The sequence below is a fragment of the Antechinus flavipes genome, chromosome 3 (assembly GCF_016432865.1).
Source record: "Antechinus flavipes isolate AdamAnt ecotype Samford, QLD, Australia chromosome 3, AdamAnt_v2, whole genome shotgun sequence".
In the NCBI taxonomy this organism is placed as follows: Eukaryota; Metazoa; Chordata; class Mammalia; order Dasyuromorphia; family Dasyuridae; genus Antechinus; species Antechinus flavipes.
Window position 1 is genome coordinate 441,883,096 of NC_067400.1, and position 17,568 is coordinate 441,900,663.

Consider the following 17,568-nt stretch of genomic DNA (forward strand, 5'->3'; position numbering starts at 1 on the left):
AAATGTCTATTGATAGCATAAAATATTTGGGAATCTATCTACCAAAGAAAAGTCAGGAATTGTATGAGCAAAATTACAAAAAAGCTTCCACACAAATAAAGTCAGACTTAAATAATTGGAAAAATATTAAGTGCTCTTGGATAGGCCGAGTGAATATAATAAAGATGACAATATTCCCTAAACTAATCTATTTATTTAGTGCTATACCAATCAGACTTCCAAGAAAATATTTTAATGATCTAGAAAAAATAACAACAAAATTCATATGGAACAATAAAAAGTCGAGAATCTCAAGGGAATTAATGAAAAAAAATCAAATGAACGTGGCCTAGCTGTACCTGATCTAAGATTATATTATAAAGCAGCAGTCACCAAAACCATTTGGTATTGGCTAAGAAATAGATTAGTTAATCAGTGGAAAAGGTTAGGTTCACAAGACAGAATAGTCAACTATAGCAATCTAGTGTTTGACAAACCCAAAGATCCTAACTTTTGGGATAAGAATTCATTATTTGATAAAAACTGCTGGGATAACTGGAAATTAGTATGGCAGAAATTAAGCATGGACCCACACTTAACCCCATATACCAAGATAAGATCAAAATGGGTCCATGACCTAGTCATAAAGAATGAGATTATAAATAAATTAGAGGAACATAGGATAGTTTATCTCTCAGACTTGTGGAGAAGAAAGAAATTTGTGACCAAAGATGAAGTAGAGACGATTACTGATCACAAAATACAAAATTTTGATTATATCATATATTAAAAAGCCTTTGTGCAAACAAAACTAATGCAAACAAGATTAGAAGGGAAGCAACAAACTGGGAAAACATCTTCACAGTTAAAGGTTCTGATAAAGGCCTCATTTTCAAAATATATAGAGAACTGACTCTAATTTATAAGAAATCAAGCCATTCTCCAATTGATAAATGGTCAAAGGATATGAACAGACAATTTTCAGATAATGAAATTGAAACTGTTACCACTCATATGAAAGAGTGTTCCAAATCACTATAGATCAGAGAAATGCAAATTAAGACAACTCTGAGATATCACTACACACCTGTCAGATTGGCTAAGATGACAGGAAAAAATAATGATGAATGTTGGAGGGGATGCGGGAAAACTGGGACACTGACGCATTGTTGGTGGAGTTGTGAACGAATCCAACCATTCTGGAGAGCAATCTGGAATTATGCCCAAAAAGTTATCAAACTGTGCATACCCTTTGATACAGCAGTGCTGCTACTGGGCTTATATCCCAAAGAGATACTAAAGAAGGGAAAGGGACCTGTATGTGCCAAAATATTTTTGGCAGCCCTGTTTGTAGTGTCTAGAAACTGGAAATTGAATGGATGCCCATCAATTGGAGAATGATTGGGTAAATTGTGGTATATGAATGTTATGGAATATTATTGTTCTGTAAGAAATGACCAGCAGGATGAATACAGAGAGGCTTGAAGAGACTTACATGAACTGATGCTAAGTGAAATGAGCAGAACCAGGAGGTCATTATACACTTCAGCAAAGATATTGTATGAGGATGTATTCTGATGGAAGTGGATTTCTATGACAAAGAGACCTATCTGAGTTTCAACTGATAAATGATGGACAGAAGCAGCTGCACCCAAAGAAAGAACACTGGGAAATGAATGTGAACTATTTGCATTTTTATTTTTCTTCCCGGGTTATTTTTACCTTCTGAATCCAATTCTCCCTGTGCAACAAGAGAACTATTCGGTTCTGCAAACATGTATTGTATCTAGGATATACTGCAATATATCTAACATATATAGGACTGCTTGCCATCTAGGGGAGGGGGTGGAGGAAGGGAGGGGAACAATCGGAACAGAAGCGAGTGCAAGGGATAATGTTGTAAAAAAAATTACCCTGGCATGGATTCTGTCAATATAAAGTTATTAAATAAAAAAAAAGAAAGAAAGAAACTTCCTACTTGGTAAATGAGTATTCGTTTTCAAAGTGGAGAAACTAAAACTTTATTTCATAAAATATACATATATATGATACATTATATGAAAAATGAACTTTTTTGTAAGGGCTGGAACGCTGAGAAGATATACTTAAATCAAGGATAATGAGGTGCTTATAGTGTTAAGCACCTACTCAATGTGAGATAATGATTCTCTAAACATAATTAATGTGATATGGTGATGTGCACATACTCAGTTGTTGTAGTGATATAATCATACTAAGCTATTTAAGAGAGAGTCTCTCAGACACAGAGAAAAAAGTGAGCCACATCAGTAGAAGAATCACAGTCACAGACACAGAGAAGACTTCAGATGCTAGATTCTATCTTTTAGCAGCCTTGTGGTGGCTCTCCTGCCTTCATCACTTCTTCACCTAAAGACCAAGACTCGTCCAGAGATACTCCAGAAAATTAGCCTGAACATTACACTTTTTAATTTAATTTATTCAGTAGATTTAGGGAGTATAAAAATAAGAGACCAAGAAGAACATAGCAGCTTTTCAAATATTTAAAAATGGTTATGATGCCACTTCTAAATGTTTTCTGTATAGTGAATATTTATGATGTTATTACCAATATTAATATACCATAGTTATCTGTCTTCTTATAATGCTAATTTTCCTTTAAACATCTTTGTCTCAGTCTCTGTCTTTCTGTCTGTGTCTCTGTCTCTGTCTCTGTCTCTGTTTCTCTCTCTCTCTCTCTCTCTCTCTCTCTCTCTCTCTCTCACATTCCTTTAGTCCCTCTCTCCCTTCCTCTCTCCCTCTCTCTCTGGACGATAAACCTTGTGACCTGTCTCTGACTTTTATACTGAGGATGATTTGATGATCAAAGGATGGTCAAAGGATTCAATGAATCTGAATAATTGAATGCAATAAGATGATAATTCAGAAGTTTCTGCTTTATTACATAATTCACTTTATCAAGACTTTATAATTGTTTTTTTTTTCCCTTGAACTTCATTAGGAAGATTTCCTTTTCTATAGTTCCAGCCCTATCTTTGCATAATCAATAAAAACTTGATCTCAGCTTCTGATTCATTGTCATTAGTGCTTTTTACAAACAAAAGCTTTGGTTTCTCCATTTGGAAAATGACTGGCCTTTTGTTTGTGATTCGCAGATATAGATAAATAGATACATAGATAGACAGAAATATATATATACACATATATGTAGATACAATATTGTATCAGAAGTTTGAAGAATTAGTTATATCAAAAGATAGGAAGCTACTTCAGTAGATTTGTTCATTTTGAAACAAGATACATTTCTTGTACTATATATTATTGCAATTATTGCAATATTCTTGTACTACATATTATAGCAATCAGAAGATCTATTACAAAAGAAATTGTATTAATTCTGTATTAGACACCACAATGTCTAATAAGTGAACATGTGGACCTTCCTGGTTCTCATTTCCAAACAAAATAAGATAAATATCTGTCCTTCTGAAATAGTTTATACATGTAGTTGGAAGCAGCTGATTAAAGAATTTGCCTTCAAAGCTGATTCAGCTTTGAGTGATTGGTCAGTTTCTTGAATTTTCTGAAGGATATTAAATTGTATAAAAATTTTCCACTTCTTATTCCCATGAGTCTTCCTGGTTCAAACACTTCCCTCAGTGTTGCAGATGTCTGTTTCAGGATATAACAGCTAACTCTAGGCTAAACATCCACATATCTTCATGTACTTTACATATTTTTGCATGTTTTGTAACTTTTAATTATTGTGATCATCTTCCTTTGGAAATACTTGTTTTTGTTTTTGATCCAGATAAAATGAGTTGACCAGGTTTGAACCCAATATCACAGAACTGGTCTGCTGAGGTATGTTTGAGTGAAGAAATCACTTTTCAGATTCTCTAAACAAGGGGGTGATTTTGCAATCTTCTATTTATTATGTTATATTCTAATAACACTGAAAATATCTGTACATTTAAAAACTTCACTAATAATCTATATAATCTCTAAGTTAATGTTGACCTTATTTTGATATTCCAATTTCATACATGCTTGAATATAAAGGGCTGAAACTCTTAAAAGGTATGTTTGAATCAGACAACTGAGCACTTAAGGCTAATTACCTAGTGGATAATAACTCTACTAGCATATATTTGGAATTTCTCTCTCAGTTAATGCTGGCTCAATGCTTCGAGTTAAGAGAATTGTAGGTAAGGATTAGGGAGTGGATTGAGAGAAGCGAGAGAACTTCACTTAGCCTCAGAAGGAGAAGGAGAAAGGTGTGGAGATTCTGAACTCTAGAATATAGGAAAGATCCTTGGCAAAATTCCTGGCAGTTTTGTCTGTCTCCTTCACTCCTCCCCCTAAAGACCAGAGAAGGCACACATGACATTCTAAGCTTCTTTCAAACCCTCACTACTAATTACTAAATTTAGCCTCAAAAATAGCACTTGACTGATAAAATTCGCAAAGATTGGAAGTACAATTTACCAGCCAAAGATAATCTGCAAGATCACCAGAAAAGGTTTTTCCTGAGCAGTGGGAGAAATCCAGTGCAAGCAGGAAGATGGGAGAGGCTACCATACAGAACAGACTGGGGCAAGGGCTGTCTCTGTGGCTAGAAAATGTACAGGGAGGACTCTAGCACAGATGGGTTGCTCTGCTTTGGTTGCAAAACAGTAGACTAGCAGAGAAATCAAAGCGAAAGGCAGAGGATACTCCAAAAAATGCCAGAACCTAACAGGATCTGGCTAGACCTGCCCAAAACCAGAAGTGAGGGACTGAGCACAAACCACAGCATGGTTGTATAGCCACATTCTGCAGCATGGGGCTTTCACCCAAGGCAGTCACAAATCTGCACAGCAAGGGGGCACAGCCTAGGCAGCCTCTAATCTGCACAGTGGAGGCTTGGCTTGGGGCAATAGAACTTGTGCAGCACAACTGTGCTCTCCAGGGCAAAGACACTTCTTGTTCCTTGTGAGGCTATTCAAAGGGCAACTGCTAATACCAACAGTGGGCTTCTGCCTGGAGTGGTGACACTTTTGCTGCTCAGCCTCTAGCCACAGGACAGTCGCTAATCCCCATAGCAGGGCTCTTCAGCAGGGCACCTCCCCAGCTCGGTCCATGCTACCCAGGCCTGAGTCACTTCTAGTGTGGAGCTTTTCCCAGAACAATTCCACAGCTCGGCCATCCTTTGTAGCCTATTGTCAGTAAAGATAGTAATATACCTATCCATGCTGTGCAGAGGAAGCTGATAACCTCCTTGCCTTGAAGGCAGACCCTAAGGGCTTTTAAAAAATGACTAAAAACTCCAAAATGACCTTTGATAGCTTCTATACAGAAAGAGAGCAGGTTTTCAAGCCTGAGGAGACTAATAGCAGACAGTCTCCGGACAAAACCCCAAAGAGGGATGTAACCTAGTCCCCATAACACAAGGCTCTCCTAGAAGAAATTATAAAATATCTGATAATAAAAAAACTGAATGGAGACAGAAAGGAATATACTTTCTTTTCAGCAGTTCATGGAACCTATACAAAAATTGACCATATATTAGGACATAAAGACCTCAAAATTAAATGCAGGAAGGCAGAAATAGTAAATGCTTTCTTTTCAGATCACGATGCAATAAAAACTACATTCAATAAAAAGCTAGGGGTAAATAGACCAAAAAGTAATTTGACTTTTGATCCAGTATGCTATCTGCCTCGGCTTAATGAGAGGTTCATCCCATTCACATTTACTGTTAAAATTACTAATTCTATATTTTCTGCCATCTTATTATCCCCAGATTATGCTTTTCTTTTACTTGCCCCCCCCAACCCTCTTTACCTGTTTTCAACTTATGTGCCCCACTTGTATCATGCCACTCACCCTCTTTAGGATCCCTCCCTCCCCGCTTTGAATCTCTTCCCCTTTCTTGTACCCTTCCCTTATTACTATTTTCCTTTTTTCTTTTCCTCTCTCACTTTTCTATGAGGTGAGAGAAGATTTTCTGTAAAACAAGTTTATCAATTATTTTCTCTTTGAGCCAACTCTGATGAGAGTAAGATTCATACAATGTTCCTCCCCCTCTCTAAATTCCCTCAGATTATCATAGGTTTCCTTTGCCTCTTCATGGGACATAGTTTCCCCCTTTTATCCCCCTTTTCCCCCTTTTCTGACACTATCCCCTTTCCAGTTCTACTTCTCTTTTTCATGTTATATCAGTAAAATCAAACTATACATGTAGTCTTTTTGTATATCCACTAAAGAAATACAGTTCTCAAAAGTTCCTTTTACCTTTTTCTGCTTCTCTTGAGTCCTATGGTTGGAGATAAAATTTTTTGTTTAGTTCTGTTTTTTTTCACAAATGGAATTCATCTGTTTCATTAAATGTCCATCTTCTTCCTGGAAGAAAATGCTCAGCTTGGCTGGGTAGTTTATTCTTGGTTGCATTACAAGTTCTTTTGCTTTTCAGAATATCAGATTACAGACCCTTCGATTTTTTAAAGTGGAGGCAGCCAGATCCTGGGTGATCCTTATTGTAGTACCTCAGTATTTGAATTTTTTTAAAAAATAAGTCTAACTATATTTATTTAAGAAAAAGAATTCTTTCATTCTAAAAATGTTTCAAGTCCTGTTGCCCCAGTGTTTCCGGAGATAAAGTGGCCCAGTCAGGAATCATCTTGTACAGTCCCTGTGGTTCTTGTCCCAGGACTCTTAGGGAAGCAGAAATCATGTGAGGGATAACTAGGGCCCTGAGAAGGATGAGGGTTTGATCAGTTTCTGCCAATGCTGTTGGATTCGGGGGTAGAGGGTAGGGGTAGCAAATTAACCAATAGCTAGCTAACCATCTCCCTCTTCCCTTGCCACATTTTTGGGGAAAGGGCACCTAGAACAAGAAACAATCCATCTTTTCTCCTCTCCAAGCCCTGTCCTATTAGAAAGCTGTGACGTTCTTTACGTGTTGGGCCTCCTGCGTCTTGGACACGGGCTGGGTCACCTCCATTATGACTGCCGTGTTCTCATAGACCTCAGGAACCTTGATGCGGACTTTCTTGACCTTTTTCTCCTCTTCCGGCAGGTCACAGCATTTACTGCAGCGGCAGCACCCACAGAGCTGGCAGAAGCTGATCATGAGAGACACTGACTTATCCCAGGGCTGAAGGGAGTGCATGCACAGGGGCAGGAAGTCCCAGGTTCGAAGCTTGTTCGGGAGGATTCGAGGGCAGCGAGCTTGGAGCAAATTCATGAACAGGACCACAAACACAAACACTAGGATGGGTATTCCTACACCCATCAAGACATATGTCCCTGCCAGGGAGAGGCCAAACACGGCCAGTGGAAGCAAGAAAAAGAACAATATTATGTAGAAGACGGAAAACCAACTGTAGGTGGCCGAGATATTCCCCAGGTTCCTTGCAAGATAGATCGGCAGGCGCATGAATGGGATTGGGTACCACAGAAGGATCCCAGAGACATTGAAGAAGAAATGGCACAGGGCAATCTGGAGTGAATTGTGTAAAGTGCTTCCAGGGCTGGCCAGCACAGCCATGATGGCCGTGGTGGTGGTGCCGATGTTGGAGCCCAGGGTCAGGGGATATGCTCTCTCCAGGCTGATCACTCCGATGCCAACCAGAGGAGTGATGGCAGACATGAACACAGAGCTGCTCTGCACAAGAATGGTCATCCCAGTTCCAACAAGAATGGTGAAGTAGGGGACTTCCGGTTAAGATGGCGGAGAGGAGGCTCACAGCTGCATAAGCTCCACGCTTTCTCTCACTATCCATTTCATTACAAGCCTCTGAATCAATGCTTGACTGAAAAAAACCCACAAATAGTTACCAAGAGAAGCCATCCTTGAGATCCACCAAAAAAGGTCTGTCTTTACTGGAGGGCTGGGGGGGTTTTAGATCAGGCGCAGGCGGCGGGCAGCGGCAGTGAGGGCACAGGAGCAGACTGGAGAGGGGGTGGAGAGTGATCGTAGCCGTCTCTGCGGGGAGAGCTTCGCTACAGGTTTGGATACTTTCCTCCGGCAGCAAGTCAACAGCCCAGCAGAGAAGCTAAAAACACCGGGGCTGAAGAATACAACCCCAAACAGCTGGAGTCTCTCAGGACCTGGATGCCCCCCCCTTCCCCCCCCTCAGTGACTCAGCACGCTTTGGGATCTCAGAGCGCAGGTGCAGCACAGTCCTGCTAGTGCCTCACTGCTGCCCCCTGCAGTCTGTAGAGGAAGCTCGATAACACACCCAGCCCCCCCCCCCAAAGAAAGACTCCAGTTTTTTCTGTTTTTCTTTGGTAGTTTGTCTCTGATTAATAGACAGAATGAGCAAGAAGCTGAAGAGGACTTTAACCCTTGACAGCTTCTACACAGATAGAGAGCAGACTCTAAATCCTGAGGAGACTAAAAACAGGCAGTCCCCAGGTGAATCCCCAAAGGAGGAGATTGTCTGTTCCTCAGCACAGATGAACCTCATAGAAGGGATTAAAAAGGCTCTCACAAGGGAGCTAGAAGAAAAATGGGGAAAGCAGAGTGAGGCTTGGGAAAAGGAGAGGGAGGCTTGGCAAAAGAGCCTGGAGAAGTCAGTTAAAGAGAGAGTGGATAAAGAAGTAAAATCCTTGAAAAATAGGATTAGTGAACTGGAAACAGAAAACAGCTCTCTAAAAAACAAAATTGGCGAAATGGAAAAAAATTCCACAGAACAAAAGAACTCAATTGGACAATTAGAGAAGATTTTAAAAAAGTGAGTGAAGAGAATACTTCACTGAAAATCAGAATTGAACAAGTGGAATTGAATGACTCGAGGAGACAAGAAGAATCAGTCAAGCAAATCCAAAAAAATCAAACAATGGAGAAAAATGTGAAATACCTTCTGGGGAAGACAACAGACCTGGAAAACAGATCCAGGAGAGAAAATCTGAGAATCATTGGACTCCTAGAAAAACATGATGAAAAAAAGAGCCTGGACACTGTCTTCCAGGAAATTATCAAAGAGAACTGCCCAGAAGTCATAGGAACAGAGGAAAAAATAAACATTGAAAGGATTCATCGATCACCCACTGAAAGGAATCCTAAAATCAAAACACCAAGGAATATAGTGGCCAAATGCCAGAACCCTCAGATGAAAGAAAAAATATTGCAAGCGGCTAGAAAAACCCAATTCAAGTATCAAGGAGCCACAATAAGGATCACCCAGGATCTGGCAGCATCCACATTAAAAGATCGAAGGGCCTGGAATATGATATTCCGAAAGGCTAAGGAACTTGGTATGCAACCAAAAATAACTTACCCAGCGAGAATGAGCATCTTTTTCCAGGGAAGAAGATGGACATTCAACGAAGTAAGCGAATTTCATCTATTTCTGATGAAAAAACCAGAACTTAACAAAAAGTTTGATCTACAAATATAGAACTCAAGAGAAATCTAAAAAGGTAAAGATTAATCTTGGGAACTATATTTTGACTATATAGATGTATAAAGAATACATGTATACCTTGTTCTAGAAATTGATGTGGAAAGGACATTGTACCAGAAAAAGGGTAAAGTGGGGGTAGTACATCTCATGAAGAGGCATAGGAAACCTATTATATCTGAGAGAAAGAATGGAGGGGGATGAATATAGTGGGTATCTTACTGCCTTCAGAATTGGCTTTAAATGAAAAATCTTAAGACATATTCAATCTATGGTGAAACTTCTCCCATCTCATTGAAAACTGAGAAGGGAAAAGTGGAAAGGGAAGGAATAAGCTAAGTGGAAGGGAATACGGGAACTGGGAGGGAAAGGGGTAAGATAGGGGGAGGAACTCTAAGGCGGGGGAGGGACACTAAAAAGGGAGGGCTGTGAGAAGCAAGGGTGCTCACAAGCTTAATACTTGGAAGGGGGGAAAGGGGAAAGAAGGGAGGAAAGCATAAACCGGGGTTAACAAGATGGCAAGTAATACAGAATTGGTCATTCTAACCATAAACGTGAACGGGGTAAACTCCCCCATAAAGAGGAAGCGGTTAGCAGAATGGATTAAAAGCCAGAATCCTACAATATGTTGTTTACAGGAAACACACCTGAAGCGGGGAGATACATGCAGGTTAAAGGTAAAAGGTTGGAGCAAAATCTACTATGCTTCAGGTGAAGTCAAAAAAGCAGGGGTAGCCATCCTGATCTCAGATCAAGCTAAAGCAAAAATTGACCTAATTAAAAGAGATAAGGAAGGACACTATATCTTGCTAAAGGGTAGCATGGATAATGAAGCACTATCTATATTAAACATATATGCACCAAGTGGGGTAGCATCTAAATTCTTAAAAAAGAAACTAAGAGAGCTGCAAGAAGAAATAGACAGTAAAACTATAATAGTGGGAGATCTCAACCTTGCACTCTCAGAATTAGATAAATCAAACCACAAAATAAATAAGAAAGAAGTCAAAGAGGTAAATAGAATACTAGAAAAGTTAGATATGATAGATCTCTGGAGAAAATGTAATGGAGACAGAAAGGAATACACTTTCTTTTCAGCAGTTCATGGAACCTATACAAAAATTGACCATATATTAGGACATAAAAACCTCAAACTCAAATGTAGTAAGGCAGAAATAGTAAATGCATCCTTTTCAGACCACGATGCAATGAAAATTACATTCAACAAAAACGCAGGGGGAAGTAGACCAAAAAATATTTGGAAACTAAATAATCTCATACTAAAGAATGATTGGGTGAAACAGCAAATCATAGACATAATTAATAACTTCACCCAAGAAAACGATAATAATGAGACATCATACCAAAATGTATGGGATGCAGCCAAAGCGGTAATAAGGGGAAATTTCATATCTCTAGAGGCCTATTTGTATAAAATAGAGAAAGAGAAGGTCAATGAATTGGGTTTGCAATTAAAAATGCTAGAAAAGGAACAAATTAAAAACCCCCAGTCAAACACTAAACTTGAAATTCTAAAAGTAAAAGGTGAGATCAATAAAATTGAAAGTAAAAAAACTATTGAATTGATTAATAAAACTAAGAGTTGGTTCTATGAAAAAACCAACAAAATAGACAAACCCTTAGTAAATCTGATTAAAAAAAGGAAAGAGGAAAATCAAATTGTTAGTCTTAAAAATGAAAAGGGAGAACTCACCACTAACGAAGAGGAAATTAGAGCAATAATTAGGAGTTACTTTGCCCAACTTTATGCCAATAAATTCGACAACTTAAATGAAATAGAAAAATACCTCCAAAAATACAGCTTGCCCAAACTAACAGAGGAAGAAGTAAATATCCTAAACAGTCCCATCTCAGAAAAAGAAATAGAACAAACTATCAATCAACTCCCTAAGAAAAAATCCCCAGGACCAGATGGATTTACATGTGAATTCTACCAAACATTTAAAGAACAATTAACTCCAATGTTATATAAACTATTTGAAAAAATAGGGATTGAAGGAGTCCTACCAAACTCCTTTTATGACACAGATATGGTACTGATACCTAAACCAGGTAGGCTGAAAACAGAGAAAGAAAATTATAGACCAATCTCCCTAATGAATATTGATGCTAAAATCTTAAATAAAATATTAGCAAAAAGATTAAAGAAAATTGTCACCAGGATAATACACTATGACCAAGTAGGATTTATACCAGGAATGCAGGGCTGGTTCAATATTAGGAAAACTATTAGCATAATTGACTATATCAATAACCAAACAAACAAAAACCACATGATCATCTCAATAGATGCAGAAAAAGCATTTGATAAAATCCAACATCCATTCCTAATAAAAACACTTGAGAGCATAGGAATAAATGGACTTTTCCTTAAAATAGTCAGGAGCATATATTTAAAACCATCAGTAAGCATCATATGCAATGGGGAAAAACTGGAACCTTTCCCAGTAAGATCTGGAGTGAAGCAAGGTTGCCCACTATCACCATTATTATTTAATATCGTATTAGAAACACTAGCCTCGGCAATAAGAGTCGAGAAAGATATAAAAGGAATTAGAGTAGGCAATGAGGAAACCAAACTATCACTCTTTGCAGATGATATGATGGTATACCTAGAGAACCCCAGAGATTCTACCAAAAAGCTATTGGAAATAATTCATAATTTTAGCAAAGTAGCTGGCTACAAAATAAATCCCCATAAATCCTCAGCATTTTTATACATCACCAACAAAACCCAACAGCAAGAGATACAAAGAGAAATTCCATTCAGAATAACTGTTGATACCATAAAATATTTGGGAATCTATCTACCAAAGGAAAGTCAGGAATTATATTAGCAAAATTATAAAAAAGTCTCCACACAAATAAAGTCAGACTTAAATAATTGGAAAAATATTAAGTGCTCTTGGATCGGCTGAGCGAACATAATAAAGATGACAATACTCCCTAAACTAATCTATTTATTTAGTGCTATACCAATCAGGCTCCCAAGAAAATATTTTATTGATCTAGAAAAAATAACAACAAAATTCATATGGAACAATAAAAAGTCGAGAATCTCAAGGGAATTAATGGAAAAAAAAATCAAATGAAGGTGGCCTAGCTGTACCTGATCTAAAATTATATTATAAAGTAGCAGTCACCAAAACCATTTGGTATTGGCTAAGAAATAGATTAGTGGATCAGTGGAAAAGGCTAGGCTCACAAGACAGAATAGTCAATTATAGCAATCTAGTGTTTGACAAACCCAAAGCCCCTAACTTCTGGGAAAAGAATTCATTATTTGATAAAAACTGCTGGGATAATTGGAAATTAGTATGGCAGAAATTAGGCATGGACCCACACTTAACACCATATACCAAGATAAGATCAAAATGGGTCTATGACCTAGGCATAAAGAACGAGACTATAAATAAATTAGAGGAACATAGAATAGTTTATCTCTCAGACTTGTGGAGGAGAAAGAAATTTGTGACCAAAGATGAACTAGAGACCATTACTGATCACAGAATAGAAAATTTCGATTACATCAAATTAAAAAGCCTTTGTACAAATAAAACTAATGCAAACAAGATTAGAAGGGAAGCAACAAACTGGGAAAACATTTTCACAGTTAAAGGTTCTGATAAAGGCCTCATTTCCAAAATATATAGAGAACTGACTCAAATTTATAAGAAATCAAGCCATTCTCCAATTGATAAATGGTCAAAGGATATGAACAGACAATTTTCAGAGGATGAGATTGAAACTATTACCACTCATATGAAAGAGTGTTCCAAATCATTATTGATCAGAGAAATGCAAATTAAGACAACTCTGAGATACCACTACACACCTGTCAGATTGGCTAAGATGACAGGAAAAAATAATGATGAATGTTGGAGGGGATGCGGGAAAACTGGGACACTAATGCATTGTTGGTGGAGTTGTGAACGAATCCAACCATTCTGGAGAGCAATCTGGAATTATGCCCAAAAAATTATCAAATTGTGCATACCCTTTGATCCAGCAGTGTTTCTATTGGGATTATATCCCAAAGAAATACTAAAGAAGGGAAAGGGACCTGTATGTGCCAAAATGTTTGTAGCAGCCCTGTTTGTAGTGGCTAGAAACTGGAAAATGAATGGATGCCCATCAATTGGAGAATGGCTGGGTAAATTGTGGTATATGAATGTTATGGAATATTATTGTTCTGTAAGAAATGACCAGCAGGATGAATACAGAGAGGACTGGCGAGACTTACATGAACTGATGCTAAGTGAAATGAGCAGAACCAGGAGATCATTATACACTTCGACAACGATATTGTATGAGGACATATTTTGATGGAAGTGGATTTCTTTGACAAAGAGACCTGAGTTTCAATTGATAAATGACGGACAAAAGCAGCTACACCCAAAGAAAGAACACTGGGAAACGAATGTAAACTATCTGCATTTTTGTTTTTCTTCCCGGATTATTTATACCTTCTGAATCCGATTCTCCCTACGCAACAAGAGAACTGTTCGGTTCTGCAAACATATATTGTATCTAGGATATACTGCAACATATCCAACATATAAAGGACTGCTTGCCATCTAGGGGAGGGGGTGGAGGGAGGGAGGGGGAAAAAATCGGAACAGAAACGAGTGTCAATATAATGTAATTATTAAATAAAAAATTAAAAAAAAAAAAAAAAAAGAATGGTGAAGTAGCCTGTCAGCCAGGCAAAGGGGGAGGGGAAATCTGTATCGATACTCTTCTTAATTGCTGCAGCAATTTGCCCCTTGAGCATAGAGTTCAGCACCTTGATCATCAGGACCAAACAAGTGGCTAAGAGCAGCAAGGAGAGCGTCAGAATAATGAATCCAATGGTCTCATCAGAAAGATTGACATCCACAAATGCATGTTTGCACTTTGCAATGTTCTGTTTATATGTTATGTTCATGAGGGTCCAGGTCATGTTCCCATTGGTCCAGCAGAAGCTGGGAGAGGTACAATTTTCTGGTGAGGGAACGGTGACGTTGCTTAAAGTTTGATTTTCAAATGTTTTATACCAAGTCTTTATCAGGCTCTTGTTTTGGGTTGCGTCATTTCCTGTAGCAATTTCAGCTATGATTTTTTTATCCATCTGGACAATGAGTTTTGTGAAGGGATCTGTGATGACTTTCAGGAGATCAGGGGCATCTTCCCCACTCTTGATATTAAAGGTTTTCACGATGGCATTGGTGAGGTGGTAGAGGTAGCCAGTCATAATCTCCAAGGGCAGTAGCACCAGCACTGACAACCAGTTAAAGAAATCATGGACGGTCCCTCCTGCAAAAGCCCTTCGAAATTCATCCCTGTCTGCAGCCTGCATGAGGGCCACGAGAGTATTGGTGATTGTAGTCCCAATATTGGCTCCCATTACAATGGGAATTGCTATCTTTACTGTCATCAAGGAAGAGGACACCAGGCTGACAATGATAGACGTGACTGTGCTGGAACTCTGTACCATGGCCGTCACCAGTATGCCAATCATCAAGCCAGTCATGGGATTGCTCAATATGGAACCATCACGGAAAATCTCCCCAGCCATTTTTCCTCCAACCAGCTGGAAAGCGCTGCTGAGAATGTCCAAGGAACATATAAAGAAGTAGAGAAATACCAGGATGAGGATTATTTTTCCAAGCCCTCTGAAGACAGCAATTATTTTCCCTTTGGTGTCTCTCTCTGACCATTTGATCTCAGAACCCTTCAAGTTAGGCATGTCCCATGGGTCTTGTACCACTGGCTCTTCAACCAGGGCAATAGTAGAGTGAATTGGCACAAGTTCTATCTTGTTTCCAGGAGAAAGATCATCATTGCTGGAGCTTCCTTTATCTTTTTCAGATACAGGGGATTGTTGGATGGTAGTCTCTTCAGTGAGCTTAGGCAAGGGAGCCATGGTAATAATATGGTGTTCTTGGTCCCCAAAACTTCCCTGTGAGCCTGATGTCTGGGTTGAGGGCCTGAGGGCCTGGGAGCAATGCTCCTCAGTATTTGAATTTTTTTTTTTTTTTCTGGCTGCTTGTAATATTTTTTCCTTTATCTGATAGTTCTGAAATTTGTCCACAATATTCCTTGGAGTTTTTATTTTAAAGTCTTTTTCAGAAGGTGTTCAATGAATTCTTTCAATGCCTATTTTACCTTCTGATTCGAATATATCTGCACAATTCTAGTTGATGATTTCCTATAAATATGGGTAGGAGGTGGGAGGAAGAAGGGGATAAATTAGAATAAAAGGTTTGGCAATGTCAATGCTCTAAAATTACCCATGCATATAACTTCTAAATAAAAAGCTACAATAATAAAAAAAAAGATATTTACAAATGAGAAATAGGATATGAATGACTGGGATGAACCCTGAAACTGGCCCTCTTGAGTTTTGGGGGGAAATAATGGGAGTGAACTCTGAAACTCTCCTCTGACAAAGACCCACCATTTCAGGGCAATTTAGTGGTTTCATTCTGTTGGAAATCTTGATGGGGACTAGCTGTACCCTCTATTGAGTTAAAGATTAGCCCAAGACCATCTTAAATGGTCTAATTCAGTTGGAGATCTGAACTTGATATTCCTATTGTGTGTCTTGAAATCCCAAGATAAGTATTCTCTTTTCAAATGGAAATCTAGGCCTAGGGGCATTGAATAGATGTCTCAGCCTCAGATTTCTGATAAAAAGACAACCCTGATCTCCAAATTTTTGCAGAAAAGTCTGAAGTAGGTTTATGCTTTGCCAAGAAGCTGTCTGCCAGGATTCTTGCCCACTGTGAAAATACCCCCTTGTCAGTGAAGTTTTGCAATTTTCCCTATAGGACCTTTTGCCACTAAGAAGTCTGTTTTCCTATTAAAACTGGCTTCTCAGTGCCAGAAAAATCCCTTTTGCCATTCAGACTTTTCAGGTTTGTGAATTCTTCCACATCGGACCTGCACTAACCAGAGGGGATACTCACATCCCAATTCTCTACCATTAGAACTGCATTGTAAAAGTCAAAATACTTGGGATCTAGAACTGCATTGGTAACATAGTAGCTGTGTATATTTGATTAAATCACTTAAACTCTCTGAGAACTACTTTTTATATTTGCAAAATTTTGGTTATGATCTCTATCTTAGTGTTTTTATGATAATGGAATGGGAGAATATAAGTGCAATCACTATACAAAAGTAAAGAATATGAGTAAGTAAGTTTTACTGATTGGTTTACAAAATCTTTTTCAGCTCTCAAATTCTATTGTCATAATCATTTCAGGAATTCCTTCAAAAATGCAATATGTTGTCTGGAAAGGAATTCATTTGATAAGATCAGCTAACACAGAATCATGGATTTCCAGACAAAAAGAACTTTAGAAGTTATTTGTTAAAGTTCCTTCATGTTACAGATGAAGAAATTATCATCCAGGGAGGTTGTGTGAATTCTTTATCCTCACACAGGTAGGAGTTTTCAGGTAGAAGAGAAGAAGTCTCCAAGGGAGTAAGAAAAAAGGATAGCTAAGATTTTATGAGAGTAGAACATGGCTGGAAAAAGCTTTTAACATTGGTTTCTGCCAAGGAAGTTCAAGCCTAATTGAAACAACACAGAGAAGAGTACTGTATACTTGTGTTGCTGTATGAGACTGTTAATGTCGAAATAGAAGAGGAAAGCATTAAAGGATGATAAACAATTCCAAAGTACCCTACAATTTTAAAAGGGGTTCATTCTGGTATTTTCCATGTGCTTCTATTCTCTTCCTGCATGGATTGTATCCCATGTTTTACACTGATACTTTGTACTATTAAATTAATTAATATTAAATATATAGTCTTGATTAGGATTTGGATTTGGAGAAATTGGTTGAATAAGAATAAGAAGGGGTTTGAATATATTCCTCCAATATGGGGAATACTATAAGATTTTTTTAAAAGTTTAAATGCTATATGTTCAAGATTATTTCATAAAATTGGCATCTTTAAATTTTGAGGTGTGAGAAATGAGGGTAAGAGAGCCTATTGTGCAGATTTTGTGAAAAAATTCACAAACCCCAATAAATACAGGCATGAGATTTGTGGCAAAGAATGGGTTTATTTATGCTAAGAAATCAACATGCTAAGAAGGCAGCCTTCTTAGAGGGCAAAATCCTGTTAGGACTTCTACAAAGATGGATTTATACTGAGAAGAAAATATCTTCATCAATGGGCTAAATTCAGAAGGCAGTTAGCAAAG

The 17,568-nt window shown here is 38.1% G+C and overlaps 1 protein-coding gene across 1 annotated transcript; it reads right to left on the reverse strand.

Annotated features, from left to right (window-relative positions):
• Window positions 1-6,498: 6,498 nt before the first annotated feature.
• Window positions 6,499-15,293, reverse strand: LOC127554647 (sodium-dependent phosphate transport protein 2B-like). The gene is made up of 2 exons (XM_051986367.1): window positions 14,063-15,293; window positions 6,499-7,652 (listed from the first exon to the last, which is right to left on the reverse strand). Exons 1-2 carry the CDS (start codon window positions 15,271-15,273, stop codon window positions 6,875-6,877), a joined length of 1,989 nt encoding a protein of 662 aa, XP_051842327.1. The 5' UTR covers window positions 15,274-15,293; the 3' UTR covers window positions 6,499-6,874.
• Between the last annotated feature and the right edge of the window lie 2,275 nt (window positions 15,294-17,568).

Bases quoted from the DNA above. Each gene is read 5' to 3' on its own strand.
- LOC127554647 (XM_051986367.1), bottom strand. From the start codon at position 15,273: ATGGCTCCCTTGCCTAAGCTCACTGAAGAGACTACCATCCAACAATCC. The intron at 7,653-14,062 runs CTACTTCACCAT...ACCGGAAGTCCC, and splicing joins CCCTTTGCCTGGCTGACAGG to CTACTTCACCATTCTTGTTG.